The sequence below is a fragment of the Mchenga conophoros genome, linkage group LG12 (assembly GCF_057382185.1).
Source record: "Mchenga conophoros isolate Kocher_MC1m ecotype Shallow Benthic linkage group LG12, M_conophoros_male_GT1.1, whole genome shotgun sequence".
In the NCBI taxonomy this organism is placed as follows: domain Eukaryota; kingdom Metazoa; phylum Chordata; class Actinopteri; order Cichliformes; family Cichlidae; genus Mchenga; species Mchenga conophoros.
The window spans coordinates 25,582,378-25,597,330 of NC_140537.1; the positions used below are offsets into that span (position 1 = coordinate 25,582,378).

The 14,953-nt window shown below is 38.5% G+C and overlaps 3 protein-coding genes across 4 annotated transcripts in view; 2 read left to right on the forward strand and 1 right to left on the reverse strand.

Moving 5' to 3' along the window:
- Positions 1–864, reverse strand: part of oxct1a (3-oxoacid CoA transferase 1a) — a 54,850-nt gene extending 53,986 nt beyond the window's left edge. The window contains exon 1 of the mRNA XM_085294758.1: positions 678–864. Coding sequence (XP_085150884.1) covers positions 678–773 — 96 coding nt within the window. The 5' untranslated portion in view covers positions 774–864. The remainder of the gene's footprint in view (positions 1–677) is intronic.
- Positions 865–2,786: 1,922 nt separating this feature from the next.
- Positions 2,787–9,183, forward strand: rimoc1 (rab7a interacting mon1-ccz1 complex subunit 1). Of its 2 annotated transcripts, none has more exons than XM_085294761.1 (6): positions 2,787–3,122; positions 3,827–3,936; positions 6,351–6,497; positions 6,905–7,036; positions 7,165–7,279; positions 7,381–8,093. In XM_085294761.1, the coding sequence occupies exons 1-6, from the start codon at positions 3,029–3,031 to the stop codon at positions 7,455–7,457; spliced, it is 675 nt and encodes a 224-aa protein (XP_085150887.1). In that variant the 5' UTR covers positions 2,787–3,028; the 3' UTR covers positions 7,458–8,093. The 2 variants fall into 2 exon arrangements, with proteins under 2 accessions (XP_085150887.1, XP_085150886.1); XM_085294760.1 differs by lacking the exon at positions 7,381–8,093 and adding an exon at positions 8,100–9,183 and having other exon boundaries at positions 2,793–3,122.
- Positions 9,184–9,283: 100 nt separating this feature from the next.
- Positions 9,284–13,018, forward strand: fbxo4 (F-box protein 4). The gene is made up of 7 exons (XM_085294759.1): positions 9,284–9,527; positions 10,279–10,550; positions 10,627–10,847; positions 11,187–11,262; positions 11,349–11,521; positions 11,629–11,834; positions 11,926–13,018. The coding sequence occupies exons 1-7, from the start codon at positions 9,372–9,374 to the stop codon at positions 12,010–12,012; spliced, it is 1,191 nt and encodes a 396-aa protein (XP_085150885.1). The 5' UTR covers positions 9,284–9,371; the 3' UTR covers positions 12,013–13,018.
- Positions 13,019–14,953: the final 1,935 nt, after the last annotated feature.

Genomic DNA, 14,953 nt, shown 5'->3' on the forward strand with positions numbered 1-14,953 from the left:
AAATTCTCATATCTCAGACAGTAGTTAAACGCAAGTTCAACCATGAAGGGCAGTTAAAATCTAAGCTATCACGCAGATTGCTGCAATCACACTGTGTGGGTGATAATTAACTAGCATTCAAGAGAAAGCTTAAGTTCACAATGTTCTTGTCATTACACACAAATACATTGTTACAAATAATCTTTTTTATTAGTTAACAAAACGAGCTTCACATTTAACGACTCTATAATATTGGAACATGTTTTTGAAAGTTTTCCGCACTGAATAAAACGTGTGGCAGGTGTTTAGACCTAAATCTATGATTACTTGGTGTTGAGTTACGCGCACTTGTGATCATCCAACTACACATACCTTAGTCAGATCAAATAACCTGATTCGCTTTATTCATGCATTTCTAGATCTTAGCAGCAGTTTTTGAAAGGATTGGCAAATGTGTTGTATTGCGCGTATCCGCAAGGTTGTGCGCCCTGCAGGCTGAGGTCAGCCCACAATAACACATAAACGCAAACTGAAACAGTATAAACGACGCGAAGCTTGGTTCATAGTTTCATTCCAAATGTAACCAATACTTTAATGACAGTTGAATTATTATATTTTACTACTGTCGTCTCTTTTTTTGCAGCAACATCATCTCAACACTCCTACAACAGGTGTAACGTCGCTGTTGTTATACTGACCTTGCTCAATTGGTGGATGGCGAAGTTTATTTTGGTTCTGTGGTGGGTTTTCAAGAGTATATTTTCCGCTCTGCACAAAGCTTTGAGGGCCGCCATGATTTGGAGCTACAAACTTGGGGTGGGCGGAGATGCAGGGTGAGCGCTGACTGGATCTTTAACCGAGCTAGCTGAGGGTCACAAAATATGGCTACACGCAAGCCCAGCTCGGCGACACGACGCTATTGGCTGTTTTCAAAGAGGATGAAAGGAGAAGCTCTTCTTCGTTATCTTTCCCCCACCTGGTAAGCTAGGCATGTTTTAGTGCATTGCCGCCTACTGTTGGTGTTGTAGCGTCATAGCGTTTGAGAAAGCCCAATACTACCCTTGTTCTCTTGTTCTTTTTTAGTAGGGCTATACTGTATTCAAAGGTCCACGAAGAAAACATTAATTTCCCTGACACAGCTTGCAATGCATGAGAGCAATTTCCAATCTCTGTTTCCCCACTGCATCCCATTATCACATTGATGATTCAGCCTCTCACTAAGGATGCAGTGGCACAGCATCCTGCCAAATGGCACATGCAAATCTACATTTTCTACCTAATCTTATCCACGCCATCAGTGCTTTCAACCCCAACATCTGCTAGCACACAAAGACAGTTTCACATTTGATTAAATTTATTTTATTTATATCGAAACCATATTTCAAAACAGGAATTGCCTCCTGGTGTTTAATATTGAAAGGTAAAAACCCTACAATAATGCAGAACAACCCCAACAACTCACAAAAGACGACGTGCTATGAGCAAGTACTTTGGCGACATTGGGAAGGAAAAACTCCCTTTTAACAGGAAGAAACCTCCAGCAGAATCAGGCTCAGGGAGGGGCAGCCATCAGGGTTGGGGCTGAGGGGAAGGAGACAAGACAAAAGACATGCTGTGGAAGAGAGACGGAGATTAACAATAGCTCATAATTAAATGCACAGTGGTGTTGAGAAGGCATTCTCTTTTTTTTTTCATTAGAATTTTGACATAGAAAAAAAAAATCATGATGCATTAAAACCCAATTCTTCTGAATTTGGAAAGCCTATATCGACTCTTTAGAAACTTCCAGAACTCAACTGCCAAAAAGGCTAGGCCTTTTAATTTGATAAAACTTTAGTGTTTAATTTGCACAAAGCAACCTAATTGCAGCTACCTACATTTCCACCAGGAGAATTTTTTTTCTGAAGCTTTCAACAACCCTATTGATCATTTGCTACCAAATATCAATATCAAATCTGTATGATCAGGTAAAGGGGAGTCTGGAGAGGTGGAGGTGCGTGCTAGAGGAAAGAGTAATGAAAGTCAGTAGATGCAAGACTGAATACGTGTGTGAATGAGAGAAAAGCATATACAAGAGATGGAGCCAATTGTAGACAAAGTTAGAGAGGAAAGGTGAGATGAGATGGTCTCGACACATGCGGAGGGATAGTGGATATACTGGCTAAAGGATTCTGACTATGGAGCTGTCAAACAGGAAGAAAAGAGAAAGACCACAGACAAGGTTTATGGATGTAGTGAAAGAGGACATGCAGTGGGTTGGTGTGACAGCAGAGAATTGGAGATAGGGATTGAAATGGATGATGAAGATCCACTGTGGTGACCCAGCTCAAAAAAGAATTTAGTTATTAGTTATTTCCCCTTCTGCCCCATGAAAACACAATGTTGAGGAGGCACAAGGCAGATGTCCTACACCAGTTTGCAACACACTTCTTGCAATACCTGAATTTTTCCCAGTCTGCCTCATGTTGCACAGAATTTCCCCTTCTATTTTCCTCATTTAATTTGTATCCACAGGTTCCAGCAATATGCCCCCTCCAACAAACAGAAATCTGTAGCTCATCCCTACATTTCTCATATCTTTCCTCTGCATGCATCCCTGACATTTCAAGCAAAAACCCACAGATCATTTTTTTCATCCGTCCTTTGAAATTTATCTTTCCACTTTGTGTAGAAACGGTTTCTGGCATAGGACTCATTGCACTGGACTAAATAACTAAAAACTCACTAACCCCCCCCCCCCCCCTTTTTTTTTTTTTTATTCTAACCGGCTACCAACAGTTTGTTTCCTACTGTCTGAGTTATTATTTTCCAAAGTCGCCTCAGCTGACGTCTAACTTTATAGCACGCACGCTCCCTTCAGCTGTCAGCACCACCACACTATCTAAAAGTACACGTATGTTTACAGGTTAAAGTTAACGTTTTTGCAAACGCAGGGACGACTTACTGATATAATCCTATGGCCGTGCGCGTGCATGCACAGAAACGGAAATTGAAAATTCTTTGAACACGTGAGTAAAATCCGTGGCTCCCGTGACTGGTACTTTTAGTCATGGCCGACGACTACAGACGACAAGGTTTCGAGTTGGAGAGAAGAATATTTGAGTTAGACATCAAGTGTTCGAGTCTCAGAGCTGAAAAGCAAGGTACCGATTACACTGTTTATTTGTTTGCCTTTCGGCAATTCATTTAGTACGTGGCAAACAGTCTTGGTTAAGGAATCGACTAGCAAGCAAGCAATCAAGCTAACTTCCAGCGTACGTTAGCTTGCAACCATGACAACAGCTGCTGTCTAATGAAATATTGCATTTTGGCAAAAAACAAAACAAAACAACCTTTCTGAACACATCAGTGCATATGCAGTTAGTTGATTATAATTAGTGGTTAGCAACGTTGCAGGAGAATGTACATAACTCGCGGAGTTATGTTTGTATTTCACTAGGGTTTTTGAGTTAACTGCTAACGTTAGCTAAAATGCAGTATTGTTGACATATGTGAAGGTATGACACATGATGGCTGGTAATGCTAGCTAAACGACTGTCATCAATAAAGCAACGAAGCATCTACCTTGTCCTTATTGCATGTTAAATGGTGTCGTTAACTTTTTTACTTTAACTTGTATCTGAACCTCAAACGCCACCGTGTTAGTGCGCATTTTTGGCCTTATGTTTATCTGTGAATGCTCGCATGGGCTAGTCAGCTTATGTTTTATGCTAAAATATTTTTTTTCCTGTCATGAGTCGAATTGTGGATGATTATAAAGTCCCGATCAACAATCGCGATAACTCGGGATTTTTCATGAGTTTAGATTTGTACTTGGGTAATATGTTAACATATGGTTCTTCCGTAGATGATGACTATTTACAGAATGCATCTGCCATACTAGACAAGTTGAAAAGCTTTTACAGACAAGGAGGAGAGAGTAGCAACCTATCCAAGCTGCTGCAGGATTACACACAGGTACTTCCTTCCATCAAATTGTATTTACTCTCTTGCGTTTCAGTAAGTTATTTTATTAAGTAGTCAGTAACATGAGGGTTTTTTTTAAACTACTAGTGATTTTTGTCCCCAAAACCACAGAAAACAGGATAAAATACCCAACTAAGGTGCTCTGAACACAAGGAAATTTTTCTTACTTACACTGCTTAGCAGTATTAAACGCAAATATAAAATGTCTAAATCATCTTAGAAGGTGGAAGCAGAAAGTGACAGGTTTGCAGTAGGTTACTGTTGTATCTACATTTTAATAAAAACCCTGCATATCTTAAAGATGCTTTCAGTTGTTCCCATTTTCACAAGGGGTCACCACAGTTGGTTGCTCACACATATAGTTTTTACTTTTTTGCAACCCCAAGGGGATTTGTGTCTCCTCCCAAAATCAAACCAGGGATCTTTTATTTGTTAGATGGATGTGTAAACCACTACACTATGCAGCCACTAAAAATCGATCATCTCTACAAAGTAAAAACTGAACACATTCCAGTCTCTTTACTTTTACAGTTTAAGTTTAGCATTGTACACACATGTCCAGGGGATTGAATACCCATATTTGTTGGTTTAGTGTCTGTGTAACAGACTAAATTGTCATGTATAGCTAGAAGCAAGTTATAAAATGCAGCTGTACTATAAGGGAGTTTATATAAAAAAAAGTAAATCTGTCTGCACATCTATATTGACTCTGGCTTGAGTAAGTGAACATAGAGCAGGCAAAGGCTAGTTACATGTCAAGAATTGTAGCTAAGTTTGTAAAGTAGTGTAACATAAATGTTGTGTCACAGACATAATCACAAAATTCACCGTCTATTCAGTAATAAACGCTAAGAAATTTTCTATACTCTCTGAAAATAATTTCCTGTGAATTTTAGGGCTGCAACAATTCATCACCATAATCATTGCCATCGACTATAAAAATTTGTTGACGCAGAATTGTATTTTCTTAACTGTTGAGCACAGGCATACGGGTGACTTTGTCCAATAAAGAGGCTCATGCACCTGTCAAATGGCTAAAGTCAGGACAGAGAACATCTTCAGCATGGTTATTAACAGCTGGGAACATCATCTCAAAGATCTCAAAGCTTTATTTGAACTTATGGATAGAAACTATTTTTAGTTTCCTACTTGCACATTTTTTCTTTGTTTAAATGCTACTAGCAAATTAATTTATATTACCTAATATTTTGATTTATTTCATTTTTATTCTGATGGTTCTATTGAGTAATGTTAAAAGAACCATTTGATTATTTTCAAATTCATATGTCATTATTTTTGCTGTGGGACAAGACAACAGGGTATTCATAGGTGGGCAGACTTGAGCAGGTAAGGTACTGGAGCCTAGAATAAGAGGTTTGCCTACAGGAAGTGTAGATAAGAGTTACTGAAATAATTGTTGACTAATCAAAGAAAAATGAGGCACATTAGTCTGCTATCAAAATAATTGTTATTTAGCAACTAATGTTGCTAACATAGTGTCTTCTATAATGAGTTCATTGAAAGGGCCGTCTTTGCAGTTGCTGCTGTCTTCTGTTTAGCTCTTATCTAAATTTTGACATAATTACAGAGCTCATATCAGGAAAACATGGAAACTTTGTCTGAAATGAAAACCCTCTAATTATGAGTGTTTTAGTTCTGTTCCTTTAACGATTTACAGCCTCTGTGTGACATTGTAATAATGTCTAATGCAAACTGGTCTAGATTAACTTTACTAAAGATATTCTGAAGCGTATTGCTTTAAAAATTTAGGAGTAAAATGTTTGCCATAAACTGTAAAACAAAACCTCTAACTCCATACCAACCCACAAGAGATGGTTCAGTTAGGGAAGAAGAAATGTTGAAGATGGTGGTTTTGTTTTACATTTGTTACAGTTGTATCAATGTGATTTTGGGGTGCTTTCCATTCTGCGTACTGTACTTCCTGCCATTCTCATCACTCTATCCTTCAGCCTTTAGCCTATATTTTCCCCTAAATGTATCTCTGAGGAGGTTCAAGAACCATCATACTAAAGCTTTTTGAAAGACAGAAAAAATATTTTTGAGTAGGCAGCTGATCTGATGGGACAGTAAAATCAGTGACTGCATTATTGGAAATTGCTTTACGTGATCTAAATTCAATTCAGTTTCATTTATGTTGTGCGTGCTTATGTTGTATTACAGCTCCAGATTAGATACAGATATCTCTAACCGTTGTTGTTGTCGTCCCCCCCCCTAAATAGTTTTCTTAATTGGTTTAAAGAAGGAGCAACAGCTGGCAGGTTTATTATAGGCCTTTATCCTATTTTGCAAAGTTATACATGGTGCAGGCAAAATGTTTAAGACAATTTTAACACATCATTCAGTTTTACTTTTTTTTGTAAATTATTTTATTTTTCATCATTTAGGTGATTCTAGACATCACTTTTTATGAAGAGAATAAACTGGTGGACCAGGAGTTCCCTGAGGACTGTTCACCATTTAAAATTCAGCAGCTTCTTCAAGATCTGACTGAACCTGAAGTTTTGGCTGCACGGCTTGCACCAGCACAAGAGGTTTGTGTTTGTCTCAAACCGATTTTGGTGTTGTCTTCTACTCCATTTTATGAATAGTGTACTTTGTATCAAATCACAAACTGTCATGTAGTCTGGTTATTACAATATAAGACTATAGAGGTTACTAGGACACAAACCCACAACCCAAAGGATATAAAAGAGGAGCAGACACTCTTTTTTTTTTTTTTTTTTTTTTTTGTGTCCATGTGTTTCTTTCTTGGTCTGGTTAACTATCCAGTAATTATCCTACTTTCAGTTGGACGTCAGTTCAACTTTAATTTTCCCTTTGATTTGTGGTTTCGCTACTCACACTTGGACACATGCTTTTAAAGTGCTTATGAAATAAATATGGATGAGGCATCATGGAGTGTCTGATATTGATATTCGTGTCTTTTGGTTTATGTTAGGTGCAGTCTGTGTTGGGTTTAGAGCTGTTAGAATGTCTCTACTGGAGACGTGGAGCTCTGCTGTATATGTACTGTCATACCCTTCATCAGCGAAAGCAGTGGATCAAGAAAAACAAGGAAACATTCCTTAAGGTAACAAACAATGCAGAGATCTAAGGAGTTTCATTCATTGTTAGCTGTACAACTTTACTTTGATTAAAACCAATAGTTTACCACTTTTTTATGTTTCTTTTTTAACATTAAAAACATTTTTGACCCAGTGTATTCAGGAAGGTGTGCGATACCTGATGCGGATGCTGCAGGTGAGAAACTCTGTAAAGCTCAATGATGGTGTGGTGCTACATGACACTGCTACAGCAAACATCTTATCTGAAGGTAAATGTGTTATTTATTATAGACGTGATAAATGAAGGAATACACTTGAACCCACAACCTCCACAGTTATGTGATCGGATGTTTGTGTTATATTGTGGTAGGGAGAAACCTGACAGCTTCGCTGGAATCTCTTCTGTCCTTGGAGACAAGAGTTTTGGCAAATAAATATAGTTACTGAGAATTACATCCCAGAGTAATCATTGGCAGGGATCATTAAATGTGGTTTGGGGGCTGAACTCCTTAGTAAAGGAGTTTTTTACTTCTAATTTGTTACCCATCTTTGAAAATCTTAGGAGAATTTAAAAAAAAAAAGCAGCTGACCTTCATTGAAGGTCAGCTGCTTTTTCTCTCATCCCAGAGGCTTTTCAATTCTAAAACCAAAAGGTGGAGAGTCCCATACGTAATAATGGGTACAGGTACAGAATTAGGTGTATAGATGTGAAAAAAGGCGTGGACCATTACCACCAGAAGTTTCAGGTGACACTTCGGAAAAAACTTGCCCCAAAAACTGGATATGGCTCACCTTGGCTTGTTTGATGATTCACATGATTAATAGTGGTCAGCAACCACCTCCTAAGGGACAACCCCCACTAGGGTTTAAATACCTGGGGCTCTACATACAGAAGCCAAACTGAAGAAGCCTCTGGGATGAGAGGTGAAAAGTCTTCAACAGAGTTAAAGAAATCCATCACTTTTTGTTTTTCTTCTTCTAATACTACAATGACCTGGATAACTGAAAACTGACACAGAAATTTTTTTAACAATCTGTTCTTTTGTCGCCAACTGGTCTTACTAACTACCGGTTTATCTTTTGGGTCAGGCATTTTCTCAGACACACACCTGTTGACAATGATGTACATTGGCGAAATGTGTTTCTGGGCAGTCAAGTACGAGGACTGCAGCGCTGACACTACGGAGCACAAAGAAGATCGCCTCCAGTTTCGGGACATTGGCACACAGATCCTCAACAAATATGTGCTTGCCTGTGAGGGCCCTCTCCAAGGGCAGGGCTGGAACACAGAGAATGCCAAGGAAATCCTCAGTATTTTACAGTGAAAAATATAGCTTCTCTGTTACAATTGCCCTCAGGAACAGATCAAAGTTCAATATTCAAATGTGTCAATCCCAAATAAAAATGGAGCCCATCGGATGGGGTGCAGTCTTGTGAAAGTTTATGGGGAAGGCACAGGGAGAGAGTGAATGTGAAGAAAGGAGATGCTGGAACAGTGTCTACAGGCAACCTAATCCTATGCCAAACAGCCCAGGCCAAAGCAGATGAATGAGAAGTTAGAGTATAAGACAAGCATTGTAATAGAAGGGCTGCACAAGAGGCTGTTGAATAATTATTTGCCCCTGGCCTGCTGAAAAAGCAGTGGCCACTCTGATTCCAGACTGTTGATTGGGGCATTTGTTTTGCTCTAAGAATGTGTCACAATAGCATTAATATTACTAAAGAGGTTATGAATAATAAAAAAGAAAAATTGACTTTTCATTTTAAGATTGTAACAAGTTTAAAGATAATACAGCTGGAAATGAGACATTGCACATTAACATTTATTTATTGTTTTGTTGCCATTTTGTTATGCTTTTAATATATATTAAAATAGCATATGCATTATTTGAATTTGTGTATAAAGTATACACACAGAAGGCAAAGAAAGGTGTTCGAACTGTTTGTCAGTGACGTATTAATGACCAATTCAAAGTATGTTCAGGTTTGTTCATACCAGCTTTGTAATGCACCACTTGTATTTTCATCTATTGCAACTTCCATTTTTCTGCAACTTGAATAACATTGATAGTGTAACTATTAATAGAGAAACTGTGTTGTTTGGGCAAAAAAATCTATCATTTTGTTTTTTAATGTCCTTGTTGACAATAAACGTGCTTTGTTTTAAGAAAAATTTCCTAGTTTGCCTTCCAGATTTTCTTTTACTACGTATTCCTGTTTTGTTTGATGATACTGCACTACAATACCCACAATGCTCCACTGCTATGAGGAAGTGACAGGAAAACATCGGTGTTGGCATTTCCTTGGTTCATAGTGTTTAGTTGTACACAGTAAATATTCGCATATGACACAAATTAAGACATGGCTGAAAAGATCCAGCAGCTGGAGTCTTTGGTGATCCGCAGCCTCAGGCGGTTTAGAGACCGCTATTTCCCTGATAAAGTTGTTGAAGCCGATTTGACCGTTGGAGACTCGGGAAAAGAAGAACAACAGTATGGATCTTTGGATACCTTACCGGTAAGTCGAATCATTCATAGGAGAATTCTGTGTACGTCTACCTATGTAGCCTATATGTCACTCATTCAGACAGGACAAGCCTAAAAGGATAGTGTTGCTCTCTTCAGGTTCTACACACACAGTCTGAAAGCTGTTTATAGAAAAAATGATAGATGCTCAGTCTAAGTGTCGCGTTCAACTTGTAGGCTTCCAAAGTAGTCGTAATTGCCTCCCGTCCCCGATTTGGCATGCCTCGACTGCACTATTCTGAGCAGGAACACTGCCATACTTTGAGTTCCTTTGACTTATCTTTGAAGTATATCAGCTGATTATAGAATTGCTTGTATTAGTGATTGTCCATTATCCCCTTCCAATCTGTATTTTTCCTACTTCTTAACCAAATACACATAATTGGTTTAACTAGGAATTTTAACCTCCTAAGACCCGAACTCTTCCACGGCATGCATTTGCAATTTCACTTTGATATTTGGACATATATTGGGCAGATATTGGGGCCCGATGAATGTAAAAACAAAGAATTACCAGATTTTTTTTTCTTTTTACCTTATTTTTGTTTTTAAGAAAAATAAGAGCCACATGAGGATATTTGTTTAAAATTTTGATAGAACAGTAGCAGTATAATGTCCTCCTAAGTGGATATCAGGCCCTTGTAGAGCACAATTGAGTATTTTGGTCTAGGAGGTTAATCTAGAAATATTTATTGTTGATCTAGGAAAATCAAAATAATTGTGCTCCGCCATTCCTCCCGAAGGTGGATGTACAGTTTCTGATCATGACCTTTCTGTCTCCTGCGGATCTCTGCCACCTTGGAGCCACAAGTCGTTACTGGAGGGCCATGGTTAGAGATCCATTACTGTGGAGATACTTCCTATTGCGGGATATGCCATACTGGCCCTCCATTGATCATGTGACCATACCCCATCCAGACTTGCTGGATGCACCGCTAATAAGTGAAGACGAGAGCCTGGATGATAGAGAAGAGGGAAATGAAGGAATAAAACTAAAATTTGACTACATGTCAGAGTGAGTATCCCCCTGTTATCCTGCATTACCGTCAGTTTCCTGGAAAAATTTCTGAGCAAACCTTGTGTATCAACAGATACCTGAAAGGTTGCCCATCCTCCAGACAGCAGTGGATTCCTACACGACCAGCATATGAGGTGGTGACCTCATTTTTTCAGTCCCTGGTACCCTCGTCTGAACCGCGTTACGCCATGTTTGGTCCTGGCATGGAGCAGCTGGATGTCTCTTTAGTCACAAGGCTTATGCATGCTCCAGATATACTTCCTGTGTCAGGCACTCCGCACAGACAGATAAATGGTAAGATAACACTGATCTAAGGATAAGCTTCTCATGGTATTTTTCTCATCATAATGCATAATATAGTGGCTGATTTTCCCTTTTAATCAATTGTAAATCATAGTTTGTCCTTTAGATAAAAGATAAAATTAGATAAAATGTGATTATTTTAAAGGTAACGTGTAATAATGATGTGTTACAGAAATTACATCAGTGCATTTTAATCACAGAATTAATCAACAGATAAGTTTACTTGCTATGTGTATTGTCTACCACTAGATGGCACTAGATCACTACATACACACAGCTTATCTACCCAAAGAATACAAACAAACATACGTAAACCTTTGTTTATTTCAGGTATTGGCTCGGGGATAAGTTACATGTTCAATAACCAACACAAATTTAACATCCTCACTCTGTATTCAACCAACAGGTGAGCACTTTGTTTGTTGCTGAATGAGTCACAGTTGTTTCTCATCCTTTTTGCAGTTATTAATCTTTGTGTTTTTGTGTCTGTAGGGCAGAGCGAGAAAGAGCCAGAGTGCAACAGGAGAGCATCAGCAATAAACTCTTTACCTTTGAAGGAAATGACGACTCAGGGGACCCAGTGTGCGTTCCTGCTCCTCAGGTTCAGCAGGTGTGCCAAGTGGTGGATGGGTTCATCTATGTTGCCAATGCAGAGCTTGAGAGAGGTAAAATAACACATCTTTTTTTGTAGTGTAGTACAATGACACATCATACTCAATGACTGATCAATGCAGAACATCTGCAGTAGGTTCATGGTTCATGTTGTGAATAGGTGGTGAGAAGTCTGAAGGAGTCCAGATTCGAGCTGTGCTAAACTGCAGTAGGGGTTCCACATCCAAACCTCTGCTGGTGCTCTCATGCATCTCAAGAGAGGAACCAGAAACAGTTCGGACTCCCAGCACCAGATCCATGTGTCGAACTCCCTGTGTTGACATGGCAAAGAGACTTGGCCTACCCCACCTGCCTAACCCCTGGATGGTAATTGCTTGATATTTGATCAGGTGAAAGCTTTTCCATCCAGAGTTCAGCTTGTGGAGCTTTTCAGCCTGTTTCTCTCTTTCATAAACAGGTACAGGATACAGTGGCAGAATCCCTGTCTGGGCTTTTGGATGGCATTTCCTGGCTGCTGAGATGTTCTGGAGTCAAACTCTACTAACACCTGCTGTTGCACGATGGATCAGAACTGCAGACATCGGTCTTTTTTTCTTTTTTTTGACACCAATACACACTAGGACATTTCCTGAGTCCTTCAGGTTCAGGACTGAAGGTTTGCCAATGCAGTTTAATTATATGGACTAGAAGCAAAAGAAAATATTGGGTAAATAGTGATCTTGGACACCTAAAAGACACTTTGGTATTATTTGCAGAAAGATCAATATGAAGGAGCTGTGCACTAACTCGACAAACTACTTTCATTTAACACTATTTTAAGAGCGATGCATAAATGAAGTTGCATTAATGGTTTTGTGGTGGATGAAGGAACAAAGCAACAGGAATGTACAGGCAGACAGACTTTATTTGCAAAATTGGGAAAAACATTCAAATCAAATTAATTACCACTTAATCATTTAAAACCATAAATGCTGCTTTAATTTAGGCATATCATGAGTGGCATAGTGAGTTACCACTTAGTCATGTGGCTGAATGCTTTAACATTTGATAAATGGTATTTTTAAGGCTTTTTTGTGATCTTAATGGAGTAAAATGACTTTGGTGTAAAGGTAATTTCTGTTAACTTCCTATAGAATTGTCCTATAGAAAATCTGCTTATGCAACTTTCATACAAAATATTTTGCCTACTGATCAAAGGTTTCTAGCCACCCAATTTACATCAGCAAATATTGGCATACCATTTATTTTGTTACTACTCAGACTCAAATTTTGTTAATTCTCCATAATGTAATGGCTTACACATTCGCTTAACTAGTGAAAGATCACTTGAAGTGACTCCTTGTGAATAATGGAGCACTAACAATAGCCTTACTTCATAAGAATATTTCTGTCAATGCAGCAATATATTTTTTTCATAAAAGCTGTATTTATTATTTTAATTGTTTACATCTTTTTTTGTTATTATTGCACATTTTGCTTTTCTTTTACATATAAGAATTGCCGGTGTTGTGATGAAAATCCTTCTTTTTCAAATGATAAATAAACTTTTTTGGGACAATTCTTATTAATCTCTAGGTCACATTTTGTCCTTAAATATTATGTAAGTGATGGCAAAATTGAATTTCTTTCTTGAATTGAATCATGACAGAATACCCTTTGGAAGCTAGGAGGTGCTACTGTAGCATTTCTTACTACTTTTGATTTTCATTTTGTTAGAATTGTAAATATCTTGACTTTTACCTGCTATCATGCCACTTTTAAGATTTCTGACAAACTAATAATGGATCCAGTTTTTAGTGACATACAGAACACAAGACAAATTTTTTCTCTTACCATAAAGTTTTCAATCCCAGAGATAGTTTGTATTATTACAGACAAATAGTTTAGATGGGCATCTCCTACAATGTCGATGGCAGCACACATATTGCTTATTTTGCTTATTTTGTGTCTGGTACACATGAAATGCATATATAATAGAATCTGCATTGACAACGTTGAGGTTTAAGCAGAAATTTCTAAAACTGAATTCCTTTAGAATTGCAGCACTTAAATCATCACGTCTCTCCATTAATGTGCTTAAGTTGTGCGCGCGTGTGTGTATTTTCTCTGAAAATTACCATTACTGTCATATTCCGTCTACCTGGTGATGACGTTCACACCTTCTGCTGGCAACAATAGGATCATTTTTCTGTCAGGTAAGGCCTGACAAGATAATGTGCTTCACTGATGCTCTTTTGTTCTAGTTAAGTCATGGACAAAAGTGCACCCCCCTACCCTTTTCTGCAGGCCTTCCGTCAAAAGTCTCAGTAGTCATTTTCATAGGCTTGCAGTGTTAGAATAAGGCTATGATTGGTGCAATTTGGGTGCATAAACCCTGGGGATCTGTTCTGAGGGCAGGTATGCAGGGAAAAACTTTCCACAATCCTTTGTTATTGCTCTGTGATCCTTGTGTTGCCTTATGGAGAGCTCTACCACAGACTGGCTCTATCAGTGTTCATGACTCAGTTTGCCGTTGCAATCTGAATGAACGAAGAGGCGAAGAAGCTTTTTTCTGGTGATGAACAACTTTTCTGTGAATGCAGGCGAAAGTAAACGATTGCTTTAGTTTGCTGTGCTTTTGCTGCCAAGATGTGTTGGATCTACTGTCGAAACTTGCTTGGAAAGGATATTTTCAAGGTTTGTTTACTCAAGCTGCAGACTGTGAACCATTAGTACACATCTCTGCATAATAGTTGGTTGGTGGGGGAGTGTTTTGGAAGAGTGAATGAGTACCAGACCTCCAGCTGCCTCTTGTCTTCTACAAGCACATGTGGCCTCGGGGATTCCATGTCATGAAGAAGAAGCCTCTACTGACTGACCCAAGACAGTTTACAGATGCAAGACAGACTCTGCAACACTACTAGGGCAGTTGAGACATACTACACGTGTGAAGAGTAAGATGTGAAGAGAGATAGATGCTGAATGTTTTGAAAATACTGTGCACAGAGAAAGGGGAAAAGTCATGCATGTAGAAATGGAGTCACAGTTGGGATTTAAGCTTGGTCAAATGCCAAGTAGAGAAGTGTGTCTTAGTGTGTGTCAGTTTTATAGTGTTTTATTATATCATAGTCTTAAAAAGGAAAAATGGTTGGAAGTAATTTAATTTCATGAATTGACAATTAGCTTATGTAACCTAGTGCAATTTAGTGTTCTGTGTTAACTGTGGCAGAATTGTGGACCACTTTTCTTTGCAGAATTGTTTTCATTCAACCACATTTGAGGGTTTTGAGCATGTATAGTCTGTTTAATGTCAGCCCAAAGCATCTCAAACAGATTCAAGTCCAGACTTTGACTAGACCACTCCAAAACCTTCCTTTTTATTTTTATTTTTTAAGCTATTCAGTAGTGGACTTGCTGGTGTGTTTCAGATCTTTGTGCTACTGCATATTGCAAGTGTTGTTGAGCTTTAGGACATGAGATGCTGGCAGGATATTCTCCTTCAGGAT

What these genes read in the sequence shown, in the direction of transcription:
- fbxo4 (XM_085294759.1), top strand. Translation starts at nt 9,372, where the DNA reads ATGGCTGAAAAGATCCAGCAGCTGGAGTCTTTGGTGATCCGCAGCCTC. An exon ending in TCCGCACAGACAGATAAATG is followed by an intron (nt 10,848 to 11,186) that starts GTAAGATAACAC and finishes TGTTTATTTCAG; the next exon opens with GTATTGGCTCGGGGATAAGT. An exon ending in ACTCTGTATTCAACCAACAG is followed by an intron (nt 11,263 to 11,348) that starts GTGAGCACTTTG and finishes TTGTGTCTGTAG; the next exon opens with GGCAGAGCGAGAAAGAGCCA.
- rimoc1 (XM_085294760.1), top strand. Translation starts at nt 3,029, where the DNA reads ATGGCCGACGACTACAGACGACAAGGTTTCGAGTTGGAGAGAAGAATA. An exon ending in TGCTGCAGGATTACACACAG is followed by an intron (nt 3,937 to 6,350) that starts GTACTTCCTTCC and finishes TTCATCATTTAG; the next exon opens with GTGATTCTAGACATCACTTT. An exon ending in AGCAAACATCTTATCTGAAG is followed by an intron (nt 7,280 to 8,099) that starts GTAAATGTGTTA and finishes CTTTTGGGTCAG; the next exon opens with GCATTTTCTCAGACACACAC.